This window comes from Zootermopsis nevadensis, unplaced genomic scaffold (assembly GCF_977971745.1).
Source record: "Zootermopsis nevadensis isolate Lab colony 2312 unplaced genomic scaffold, Znev_1.0 Znev_ptg000010l, whole genome shotgun sequence".
Lineage (NCBI taxonomy): Eukaryota > Metazoa > Arthropoda > Insecta > Blattodea > Termopsidae > Zootermopsis > Zootermopsis nevadensis.
Window position 1 is genome coordinate 21,143,195 of NW_028259142.1, and position 13,639 is coordinate 21,156,833.

Here is a 13,639-nt window from a genome sequence, read left to right on the forward strand (position 1 = left end):
CGCAAAACTTAAAACTGCGAAATCCTCTCACGAAGACGACACCGACTACCCCTCACCCTGTCCCAGAAACAAAGTTGCCATCGGCGGACTGACTCACCTGACTTCACAGAACAGTGGATGTGGGCTCTGGACTCGTAGTACACCCAGTCGAATCCCGCCTCCACCGCCAGGCGTGCCAACATGCCGTACTTGGAGCGGTCTCTGTCGGACGTCGTGACGTCCACAGCTCGTCCCTCGTAGTGAAGGGAGTCGGACGAGTGGGTGTCCTCCTCGTCCCACCCCTCCGTGACCCTAAGCTTAACGCCGGGCCACTGGTTCATCACCGAGATTGCCAGCGTGTTCAATTTCTCTTTGCATCTCTGGAACACACAGACATTACTTCGTGTTGGTCCCTCGACGCAATGCTACAGGGGGCAGAAGATGCTAAGGGTAGGAATTTATTTTAGATCAATAAAATCGATGGCACCTTCGTAAGAAACGAGAATGAATTTCAACTTGACAATAGAATTAATCGAAATAGCAGCTCGTCCATCAGCTCCAAGAGACAGACACATCCAGTGAGCACGTCCCCAGCCACACAGCGGGGCGAAGCGCCTAGTTACAACAGGCTACAGTCAGTACATGACCTATGACCTTTGAACATTGCGGATTTTCCAGTTGGCGATGAAATCAGCTCAAGGAATCATCACCACACAGACGAGGGAGACAGAAGGGGCTAGAAAACAACACTCGGAAGACATGAAAAGGTTGACACTTGGGAGACTCGCGCGTAGATAGGAGGATAATATTAAAATGAAACTTCAACAATTAACATGTAAAATTTTGGACTGGGTTCAACTGACTTAGAATAGGGTCCTGTGTTCGAAGTCCTATGATGTTCCATAAAAGGCGTAGAATTTCTTGACTGGCTGGTTGCCTATTAATCTCACAGGAAGGGCTATGTTGCAGGGTGAAATTTTAAAACTTTTAGACATAATTCTGACGGCGATGATCGCGTGTCATCGGTGATAATAGCACTTGCAAAATTACCAAAGCTAAATATTACGTCAGTTCGGGTCAGTTTAAAAATATGAAATGCAGAATTTCTAAGTGAGACACGAATTGAAGGAGATTGGATTTTGTTGGCCCAGGGCTTTGGTTAATTCGGTGATGAACCTTAGGGTTCCCTAAGCCATCTAGTTAGTTAGTTAGTTAGTTAGCAGTAGTTTCTGTTCTGAAATTTATTATAACTACGCGAATTCTCTAGAACAGTTACATTTCTACAGCTTACGTACGACGAAGAGATACTTAGATGCGCTGTTTTATTAATGATCATGACGGATATAAAGTCGGTCACGGCTTCCTTCTCGAAGTTTCAGAGATTTTCCTTTGTTTACTGTAGGTCCTTCAGGTACAAACCTCTCCCTCCTTCCGCTAAAAGTGCATCAGCTGCGAGGAGAGTATGTAAAGATGCTCTCATACTGAGTAAATATTTGGTTATGCCTGAACGTACGTTAAAGTAACTCGGTGTTAATAACCTTTGTTCATAAATTTGGCTTAGTGTAGTATAATTAATCTTTGTTATTCGTTTCTGAGTTGGTTTTTGGATGTACTTTGTTTGTTACGTAGGATTTGAGGTTCCACACCGCGGTGAAGTTCGAAGATGGGCCGTCTTCTGGCTTGTGGCGCCACGTAGCAAACTCATACAAGTCTATTTATTAGCTAAATCAGTAATTTCCTATATTAAGTTAAAATTTTAATCGGATTGAACAATCATTTTGTAGAATTCCCGCGTCTCCTCCAGTTGAATGAAGCAGAAACCGAATGTGCCTGATTTAGTTAAAATCGGTTAAGACACGCACTAAGAGGTGGACGTCGGACTGGCTGGGGACACAGCCCCACAATAACGAAAAAGAGGCGAAGGCCCCCAGAGGCGATTCTGTGCGAGGGGGCAGAGGCCACACCTCCGACGTTCCGAAGACAAGGTTTCCCGTTCTCACAGGCCGTCATCGTGATGACTGGGGGGAGGTTCTTTGTGCGATTTCCTGAAAGCCTTTCAAACAGCAGCGCAGTTTCTAGGGGAACTGAGGAAAAGTAAGAAACCTTAGTAAGTCGTAAGTATAAAGAAAGTAAGAAATGGTCGGTCAGTGCCTGTTCTGTCCCGCTGATCCTGTTCGGCGCTCGACAACTCGGGACTCAGAGAACTCGATTTTGTCCCGAGATCTGAAATTGTTTGCAACCTGTGGCTCGCGACGAGGGAAAACTGCATTAATGTCTTTACACTGGCTGTACCGTCAGACCAATGTAGCCTAAGACCTCGATTTTCTTCAGATCTCTAAGCTGAGTCCATGGAGTGGGGTACTTTTCAGAATCTTATTGTCTTAAGTTTATTCTCGTGCTCATAAAAGCTCACCACCGGTCCCTGTCGTAAGCCAGATTAATCCAGCCCTATCCCTCTCACCAATTTACCTAAAGATCTGTTTATAATATAGCCTTCCATCTACGTCTTGGTCTTCCGAGTAACCCCTTCTTTTCAGTCTTTAAAGACAAAAACTTTTATCAAATTCACATCTCTCCGCGCGTGCTACGTTCACTTGATTTCATCTCCCTTCTATATTTGGCGAACGAAACCAATCACGGTTAATTTCACTCCTCTTTGTGTGTGTGTAAAACTGTTTGCTGAGATTTAAGGTTATCACAGCGGCAAGTATGAACATCGATGCTCTTTCTGGATGTTGCGTGATGAAGTCTAAGGCCGCTCTGTTAATGAAGACAGTAAGCGTTTCTGAAACGTCGGTCAATTTCTACGAAACTGGTCACGGGTAGTTCCAAAAGAATTATTCCGTCATCGGAACTGGGAACTGCCCGCTCACTGAAGAAGAACGAGTCGCTCCCTCGTGAACTATCCGCCGAACAGTTCCGTCTCACAAAGTTCCGGAACGAAGCAGCACGGAATTAATTCTCTCCCTGACAAAGGCAGTCGCGAGCGAATGCAATGACTCCGGCACAGATAAGCAACAATCAGCTTACAACAAAATTGCATTTCACCAAAGATTTCTTTTCTTAACTACATCGTACTTCAAGAACACAAAATTTTCAATATAATTTAGTTCTCTGGCAAAATATTCACTGACGTACCTACATTTAATATTTTTATTAATTAATATTGAGAAATGAGAGATGAATATTTTAATGAATAAAAATTTATTCTCAGAATACATTCTCCACCAAAGTTATTTCTTGCAAGATTCATATAGTACTAAATCAATTTCAGGTACAACTCGAGAGCTTGGTGATCGATCACCTCAGCTCACCCCCCACTCAAAACCCTTTCGGCCCCCACCGTCCCCGAAGAAAAATGTTTTGACGAAATTAACTACGAACTATTAACATTTCTCAAACGTAATAAATTCTACAGTTTTTAATTCTAAGATAATTTTTCAACAACCATCAGGCTCTCGTGAAGATCACATCAAGAGACACATTCCACAAAAGTGCGAACTGATAAGATCCAAAGTTTTCAAGTAAAATTTACTTTAAAATTCTATTCCACTGAAAAAGTCTTCACACTTGTGCATTTTACTAATAATTACGAGTGACGTCATCGGAGTACAAATTCAATCCCGTATCCGAGTGGAACTGACGAACTATCAGATGTCTTTCCGTGAATGACTCCTCTACTGGAACATCTCAGAAGACACTTATCTCCAAGCGTTAGGTGTTTTGAGGATCCGTGAGAAGCCTCTAATCTTCTCGTGCCATCTTTCAACGTTAGCCGCCATAAAACTGTCTTCGGAGACTTAAGGCAAATCTCTTTAAGCTGATTAGACTTAGGCCCAATAGATTTTCCTTCTGTTTACTCTCACAGCCTAAGACTACAGTTTTCTCCTACCACCTTCACGCAACAAAGCTCCGGTGATAGTCCACTTCTATTGCTTTAAACGGATTTCTTGCTACTGTTGATTGCTACATGCACAGAGTGTTCCGAAATGTAATGTCACTTTAACTTCCACTGAATACATCCAGTTTCCAGATCGGGGTACAGTCATCGTGATGCCAAGTTCAGTGAAATGAAACAGTGTAGGCTGTCTGTCTATAGCAGTGGTGTTCAACCTGGGGTACGCGAAGACTTCTTAAGGGGTACGTGAAATTTAATTTTTTTTTTATGATAAACACTGAATAATCAGTAATGTAATGTATATAATTTATTTTAGATGTAGATTATATACTATGTATAACTTGAATTATTTACCAACAACTTTGGGGGTACAAAATTGAAGAGAAATTATCTGGGTCTCACTGAACCACGTCTGTCTGAGATAACTTCTAAAAGGAGAGAGTTTTTTCGTGAAATGAAGAATCAAACGCGAATCGTACAGTAGCCGGAACCAATCTTGTGCGCTCTGTCTACGTCGCTACCTTGTGGGTCAGAAAACAATCAGACGCCTCGCTTTGTCCTACAACCATCCAATCTTTTCCTCCTAAAGGTCTTGAGGCGTACAATTTCGTGCCGGCTACAAGAGTTGACACTGAACGAAGGGTTCTTGAACACCCTCTCAGCTTGCATGTCGTTATCACACTGAAATCTGGAGGTCCCTTGTGATGTACGTTACCACTTCCAAAAATTACCGTAAATGATAAGCTACTTAACAAAGATTTATGGCCAATACAGAATTCTAAGCAAGTCATCCTGCACACCATAGAGGCACTTGGGGGGGAGAGTTAGTGTAGCTCCTACTCGTGCTTAAAAGCGTTTTACCTCTGGGGAATGGAACCCCATTACTGATTTAATAACATGTTGGGAAGGCCCCAGACCCTCACGAGGATAGAACCCTGGTCTTACGCTATTAGAAGTCGTCCTGGCTATGAGAGACAGTTTTTCGCAATGACGTTACTTGAAATTAGACTGAACATTTTGTTGTACTGTTGATGACAGGAATTACAGAGATGCGAATGTCTGCATCAGGAACTCCATGACCCAACGCCAAGAGCTACAAAATTGTTTTGGTTTGCCGGTGACCACGCTGTATATTTTGTGTACGTCACTTTACAAAAATCGGACCATAATTATTTACTGTAATGTTGCAGGCCCAGTTTAAACAGAGTAAAGACGGACGGACACTCGGCTAAGAGTAGCAATTGTGACAATGGATACGTTACGCGCGTGTGGAAACAAGAAATATAGATATAATTTTGGTTGGGAGACCTCGTGAAATGATATTCTCATGGGACACAAAGGAAAATGTTGAAACGAATCTTAGGGCAGAGACTGACGCTCAGGAACAAATATCATGGCGGACCAATGGCGTCGGTACCTTCATGTTCAATCTGAGAGAACGCATTTTAAAGCAGATTGTAAAATTAAAAGTCGGACAAGTTCTGATACTGAAATGTCGTCTACTGTGGCCACGTGGTTTGTAAAAGTGAACAATTATTCAAATTTATGTAAATTGGAATAACATGGCTCGGGATAGAACCTGTTTTTATAATTTTCTGATGTTGAGTGTAAATATTGAACAGCATAATAGCTGATAACATAAGGGTTTCTCCTTACTCTTGCTGGTATTAACATCAGTATGGTATCCATAATTATATCTGCTTTAATCGCATTTTCATTATTTCAATTGTCAGAACGACACTGACGTTCTGTTTTACTTTATTGATGTGAAAAAACTTCCATACACCTGCATACTTTGTGCAACTCAGACAAAGCCGATAATTGCTCGCTCTATTAGCACGTGAAAGATACAGAATGCCACGCGGAAAACTTATCAGACCGCACAGAGTAGAGACGTCCGTCCAGCCACAATCACGCACATAAAAAGATTACCGGACAGTAGCACAGGTGGGCCTAAGTATGACTTGAAAATGGACAAGCGAGATTTCAGGTTCTCAAGGCTGTTTTCCGGGTTAATGCACCGTGTAATCTAGAAGAAGTTGTCGACGTTTCAGAGGTGTTTGCTGCTTTTATTAAACTTCATATCCCTGATGATGGAGGCACCGATAACCTCCGAAACGACGGTGAATACACAGCGCAACAACACAGAATGTGTTCTTGTGGTTATGTATGTGTGGGTAGATACGTGGAATCAGAAAAAACACACTGATTCTTGCGCTAGGGTTCAAACTTTCCGTAAATATGCCAGACTGGCCACTAAAATTAAGTGTTTCCAATGGGACTTGATGCTGAGTGTGTCTGTACTAAGCCCACTTTGAAAATCCCTCATGTTGACAGCACAACGCTCTAAAGATCAGCGAGGCAGAATGCCAGACAGACTGCAAAGTTTCCAAATATTTTGCCCTTTGTAAAATAGCTAGCTGATGGTTAGTTATTGTTTGACGGCGGGCTGGGACTCCCTGCCGGGCGCTGACCACAGATGATGGGACTCCCCTGTCACCTTCGCGTGTTGCCACCTGCCGCCGACATTAACGCCAGCTTCAATAGCTATTGGACCCCATTTGTACAGTCACAGTGACGTCGAAATGGGCGAGGTGTTTGCGTGGTCTTCCTCCGGTGTTTGTTATGACAGGATTATGAAGCTACATTCGCCTTGGACATATTTACCTCCCGAAAAGTTGAGAACATGGTCGCTTGAGGTGGGGCTGGCGACGCTCCCAACTCACAAGTTCGCACGCCAGCCATTTTATTATTACGTATTGCTGGAAATTAATATTACAGTACAGTCTTTAGCACTGTTAGAACACCAAGGTTCTGTGTTCGATTCTCGTTGTGGACACGCGCTAACCTATGGCTTTCGACGGATCCACGTTCCTCCACATGGGGCAATTATCTTCGGATATGATGTTTCAGGCGAAATAGTGGCGCAATCTTACAGGAAACCGAACATTCAAATTCTTCTAACTCAGGAAGAACATCGTGACTGGTCCCTAAATTGACGAAGAGAAATTTATTCCACGGTTTCTTCGTCAAAACACGCAGTTTCAAAGTCTAAGTGAAAGCTATGTAATGTCTAAAAAGTATATTCTATTTACCGAGGAGTTTGGTTTAAATTATTTGACTGAGCATGGGTGAAATCGATAATCCCAAAATATTTGTGCGTAAGAACGATTCAGATGTTGAAATGCGTCCGTCACAAATGTCGGATGTTTTGATATTTAAATTTGTCTTTACTTGTAAAAGTGAAATGTGTTTTTCTTAAAATATATATCCAAATTTCCCAAGAAACTTAAAAGAGTTTGCATAACAAATTGGGCTCATTTTATTTGGAGTAAGTTACGTCGAATACATCAGCAAAATGAATCACTAGAAAGGTAACTGGTGAGGGTCCATATTTGTGTGAAGACGAGCTTCAAGCTTCTGATCCGCCTTTAATGTCAGTTATATATTAATGATTGTTAACGGAGTTTTTGATGCACATCTGGGATAATTTCCACGGAAATATTCAGCCACCTTATGGCCTGAGAAGCTCCTCTAGCTCTATTTTGATAGTTTTAATATTTTGTTTCCGTTCACCAAGGCATCCGTGCCAAATCCACGTCGATCCCCGAAGTCTGAATGTCCGGGCCAGAGAATGTGCTTCTGAAAACGACCTCCAACCAACAAACAAACAAAACCACTCAGAGACCACTGAAGCCCTAGAATGGACAAGGAATCTGACGTTTCATTAGGAAATAATTTAATCTGACAGTAGCTGATTTCTGCGAGTACAAATAAGAAACATACCAACAAGTTAGGGCCACTGGCGTGTGTCCACCGACCATAGATACCTTTTAAAGAAGTCGACTTCGATGCAGCTGGAAAGGCAATGAGGGAAGGGCCCTACTGAAGGGTCACAATTCATTGTCCCAAAGAAAAACAACTCATCCTCAAATTCTATTTCTTCCACTTCAGGCTCTACAGAAGGTACCTCAACTGAATTTGTATCACGCACCTTAAAGAAATATTAGCCGAAGTTTGGGGGGGGGGGGACTCAACAAAAGTTCGGCTGAACTTAACAATAGGTTCTGTGTACAAACGAAAATTAGAAAATTCCAAAATTGTTTCAGAATCGGAAACGAAGTACAGAGAGGCACTGACGAAGAAACAGGTTCCAAATCAGTCATTGTGCAGACAGACACGCCGGAGGATGAAAGTGGTAGGCCTAGGGAGTAGTCTGGTATAGGTTTACCGACGTTTCTAGACGTCCCTGCTGCCTTCATTAACAGAACGATGAGTATAACTCATCGTTGAAACGTTGGTAAACATCTACCAGACTACACAGCGCAACAACCCAGAAGACGGCCATGTTCGTTCTCTTCTGTCGAGCAAGAGAGCGTCGTGTTGAGACGTAGTGCCACGAGAAATGCATTTGGGGCAGAGATGTATGAATTAATATGCAGTTAGCGTAAGATATGAAAAGAAATTCATTATTTTTAAGTTGGTAAGACTTGTCACTTCTCGGTATTTCATCTTTGTTAGTATTTTGTATAGAAAAAAATCATTTTTAATGATTGAACAGATTGGGGTAGAACTTTTAATGATAATTAATCACACCATTCGTCACTTTATCTTAATTTTTCTAGCTGTATTTGTCCTGGAGATTATGCAACTTTGTCAGTTTCTGTCGACACCAATCTCATAAGCTTACTTTATCTTTTGTTCGGACGACTGCATCTCCCGTGAAAACAGCGCTTTTTACAAAAACCAGAGACGATAAGGAGACAGAAATTTTTTGGAAAAAAACAAAATTCTGACGGAATGTAAACTTAAAAAGCAGACTGCCCCGGTTCCAGACACTATCCTCCTCTTACGCCATTCTATTGTAATTCCTTCGAAGATTCCAAACGGACTGTGGTTATTTGAACATGGCGACGGCTTGTAAACATTTACTAACTAACTAACTAACTAGATGGCTTACCGAACCCGAAGGTTCATCACCGAATTAACCAAAGCCCTCCACCGGACCCTGTCCTGGGCCAACAAAATCCAGTTTCCTTCAACTCCTATCTCGGATAGATCCCGCCTGAGATTATCCTCCCATCTACGTCTAGGTCTCCCCAGCGGTCTCTTCCCTTCAGGTTTCCCAACCAGTACCCGGTGCACACCTCTTGTCCCATCCATGCGCGCTACATGTCCCGCCCATCTCACTCTTCTCGACTTAATCACCCTCACAATACTGGGGGAGCAGTACAGATTTTTAAGCTCGTCATTGTGCAGTTTTCTCCACGCCCCATCGTCTTCCCTCTTAGGCCCAAATATCCTCCTCAACACCCGATTCTCAAACACCTGCAATCTGTGTTCCTCCCTCTGAGTGAGAGACCATGTTTCGCACCCATACAAAACAACAGGCAAGATTATTGTTTTGTATACTTTAATTTTCAGGTTCTTAGAAATCAGGCGGAAGACAAAATATTTTGGACTGAGAAGTAGCAAGCATTTCCGGAATTTAGTCTCCTCCTAACTTCCTCACAAGTATCGTTTTGATTTGTTATTGTTGTTCCCAAATATTTGAACTTTGTAACCCTTTCAAAGGATTTATTAGCTACCCTAAGATAATTTTGCCCGCCTTGTAAACATTTACGCTGGGGGCAAAGTTCACTGTTTCTTTCCGCATTGTACGATTTGGGGTTCTTAGGGTCCGAAGATGGACTGTCTTCTGCGTTGTTACGTCGTGTAGTCCGGTGGTTGACGATGAGAAATCGTCCTGATGACGGTAGCCGCAGGTACTTCTGACCAACAAGCCTTAAGACAGTCATTTTCGTACAAAGATGAGATGACCACCTACGAATATCAGTCAAATTGGTTTCTCTGTCGACACTGAACAAGACCCAGTGATACGGATTTTTGTCAAAGCTAAGCGCGCCATCTTTTAGCCTGAGAGTGGGTTAAACGGTTCATGTAACGAGAGGTGGTACAATTGAAGTGCTACATGGGAGGTAAAGGAGGTTACGTTTGTAAACACGGGGATATTAGCTTAGGTTGACAACTACAACAAAGTCAAACACGGGGTTGGAGGGTTCTTTACACAGTGCAGGTACACCTGGGCGTCAGGGTACTACTCGTCCAAAAAACATCAGAATAAAAACACGTTGTACCGCCATGAATGTGTCTGGGGTCGTACAATTAGAGATCCATGCATTTTTTTTTTAATTTCTGTATGAGACGACGGACACCCCCGTGGGTCTTCCCTCTTCTGGACTGGCCCCGGGAAGATAAATATCTTAGCAGCTGTCGGAATCTGAAACCTGGATTCCCACCTTACAGCCAGTCACTTTATCGACAGAGCAATAGTGGTCTGTCGGCTAGCAAAGGCCCATTCCTGTATAAGGTCAACGCCGATATTGTCTTCCGCGTACTTCTAGGTCACTTCTAGAAGCCTCTAGAAAAACCACTTTGACGCTAAATATCGTAATACAAATGTCGTGTGGTCACAGCCCTCTGCGTTGCCCATGCGAGAGGAGAGACGGCGTCTCGAGCTTGGCTCGTCCTGCTTTTAATTAATTTCGTCTCCCCAGTATCAGACCCCGAACACAAGCCGTGAATAATCAAGGACGCCATGCCACTGTAAGGATATTAATACTATCCTTACAAAAAAATAAGTTTGCGGGATTTTGATTGGATTAGTCTGGCTCAGGAAGGCGGACAGATGGCGGGCTGTTGTGAACAAATGATCCCCCAATTTAATGGAGTCCGCAACCCCATCACCGTGTGCACACGAAACCGAAACTGGAGAGTAAACTGAGCCAGACGAATCCAATCCACATCCTAAAACTATATGACGCAAAGAGTCACTCGCAGATGCCTGGTTGTAAATCTCTACTTCGGACACAACGTTTTTGTAGCAGGTAGTAGCGTATAGGATCTGTTATAATGGAATTTGTTTTGAGAGAGTGAAAAGCAAAAAGAAGGACCACAGAAATTCATTACTCTTGAGGCCAGCAGGTACGAGGAGCTGGCGGAATCTTTGCGGCAAGTGGCTGCCATTTCCGGCCGGTTGCGTGCGAACGTGGCTTAAGCTGTACCATTCGAGATTAGTCCGACTCACTATGGTACACACATCTCGTGAAAACACTTAGATTCGGAGGAGGACGGCATTAAGATTAATCACAACTTCTGAAAGTGATGTTTAAAAAGCCGAATCTCGTCTAAATAATATTTAAGAAATCAGTCCGTACCGCGAAGAAAACAGAACTCTTAACCATTACAAAGATCAACTGGTTAACCTTTTGAAGTCAAAGCTCGTCTAAATATTACGTATTTAAGAAATCAGCCCGTACCGCGAAGAAAACACAACTCTTAACCATTACAAAGATCAACTGGTTAACCTTTTGAAGTCAAAGCTCGTCTAAATATTACGTATTTAAGAAATCAGCCCGTACCGCGAAGAAAACACAACTCTTAACCATTACAAAGATCAACTGGTTAACCTTTTGAAGTCAAAGCTCGTCTAAATATTATGTATTTAAGAAATCAGCCCGTACCGCGAAGAAAACACAACTCTTAACCATTACAAAGATCAACTGGTTAACCTTTTGAAGTCAAAGCTCGTCTAAATATTACGTATTTAAGAAATCAGCCCGTACCGCGAAGAAAACACAACTCTTAACCATTACAAGGATCAACTGGTTAACGATGTTTACGGAAATAATCGCTGTTTCCGCTGGGAATAATAAAAATTTCATAAACAAAAAATGCAGAGATACTGATTGTTAACGTGAGACATTTTAAAGTTACAATCGCCCAATAAATACGGAAATTTCTCAGCGCGATTGCCACGAGAATTAAGATTCGTGCTTTCATCGTCAACTCATCGTAGTCTTGCTGGGGGGTAAGACGTTAACCTTAGAGAGATTGACTATCAGCGTAACGGAAACAAATGACTGTATTCATTTATCGTTTATTTAGCGTCAGTATCTCAGTGGCCTACGTACAGCGGCGATTGACAGGATGATAAATGGAATGCAAAGGATATGGAAGGAGCTGACGGCTGTATAATTTGATGCACTACCCACAAAGACTTGGAGTGACTGAAGGAAACCACTGAAACATCAAATAATATTTGCCGAAGCAGGGGACGACATTGAAACCGGATACATCCAAACGTTGCAGAATAATGCGTCACGTGACTCCGAAACACATGGTTTTGACGGGAACAATTGGCGACCCTGCAGAATTATTTTAATCATTACGTAACCACGTCTTAAATCTCAGCTACATATGAAAAAAAACAGCTTTATTTAAGCTCAAAATCCCGACAGTAAGGTCGATGTGTGTTTTAAAGCTTTAGAGGTCACAACTAATTTAAAATACAATTCTTAATTCAAGAAATCAATCGCTAAGAATATATTTTAACGATCTTAAATAAATGAATGCTGTTTATTTATGTAAATGTTAACGTGGAAGCAGATGGTAGACATAGTTACCTCTGACGTATTTACGTTAATTGGAAATTACACCTGATACCAACAATAATCTCGTCAGTAAAGTGACTGGCTATTGGTTGGACGGCAGGGGTTCGATTCTCTATACCCGCTCTGAGGGCAACCCAACCTGGTATCCAGTGAATTGGGGCTAGTACATCAACTGAACTCCATCTAATTCCGAGCATAAGAATGCGTGGGGCCTTACCTGTACATCCCCCCCCTCACCCCGATATTTGTTCATGTGGTGGTGATTAAACACAAGGGTGACATTCTTGCAGGAATACGCGCTCCCCTGGTCCACTTGTACTTCCTGTGAAAAACCGCCCCTCGACACCCCAGCCGCGTCCTTTTCAAGCCATTGCAAGGGTTTCTGAACACGGCCGAAATAAGGGAGACAGGTAATTGTTAAGGCTGAAAAGATATTTTGCAATCACTAAACGTCTACAACTTCTGATTTACCACAATTGACTGCGCGAGCCCCCAAACAAACAGAAAGCAGTTACCAGGACAACAGACCTGACAGTTGACTGTCCCGCCCGAATACACAAACATAACCTAACCTTTCAATAGATTCTCGTTACAAAGGCCTTGGTTTAAAGCAATCACTTCAACCGCTGATCCTCCTTTGCTAGAGGACAGTTGATTTCCGATAGATACTAGCAAAACATTTACAACAACCGAGGCCCTCCGTTGTTGAGAGTAAAACGATATGTCGGCCCTAAGAAGTTAAGCTCAGGGAAACCCCAAGATGAGCTGACAGTGTCGCCCTCTGGCCAGGTCCCTCTCCAGAGGAACATCTGATATATCAACTGCTAAGGTCATTCAGTACAAGCTGACCGAATGAATGTGACAGAAGGAATGTGGCGAAAAGTTATCGTCTCTTTTGAAGTCACGCTGAAAGAAAGAATGTTACTTTCTTAAGTAAAGTCGGCAGGAATGTAACAAAGGTGCGTTAAATTCGTGTGTTTCTTCCCACTTAAAGCAGTGGAATTTCTAGCACGAAATGATTCGTTAAATGACAACAATAAGTCGTCATAAGATTGTTATCGGAGAATGTACAGAGAAAGTGCATTTGCAAATAATGAATTTTGGCTTAGACGAAAGTTGTGTGATTGTCGATTGTACTGGGCCGTCGTCGAATTCGACACATTCATGAACCATCGTATCCGGGATAACGCAATAACCAGGATTTATAAAATCCATTCCTTAATTAAAAGCGATGTACCAACGGCTTAAAGTTTATTCTGATGGATCGAGGATACTGGACCGTTGTATTCTATTTAAACAAATAATTCGA

The 13,639-nt window shown here is 42.4% G+C and overlaps 1 protein-coding gene across 3 annotated transcripts in view; it reads right to left on the minus strand.

Annotated features, from left to right (window-relative positions):
- hh (hedgehog signaling protein) overlaps nucleotides 1–13,639 on the minus strand; it is a 96,333-nt gene that overhangs the window by 14,438 nt on the left and 68,256 nt on the right. For all 3 annotated transcript variants that reach the window (XR_002544522.2, XM_022073111.2, XM_087346824.1), the window contains exon 4: nucleotides 98–359. Coding sequence is in view for 2 of the 3 variants with exons in the window: in XM_022073111.2 (XP_021928803.1) it covers nucleotides 98–359 (262 nt within the window). In the remaining variant the exon portion in view is untranslated. The remainder of the gene's footprint in view (nucleotides 1–97; nucleotides 360–13,639) is intronic.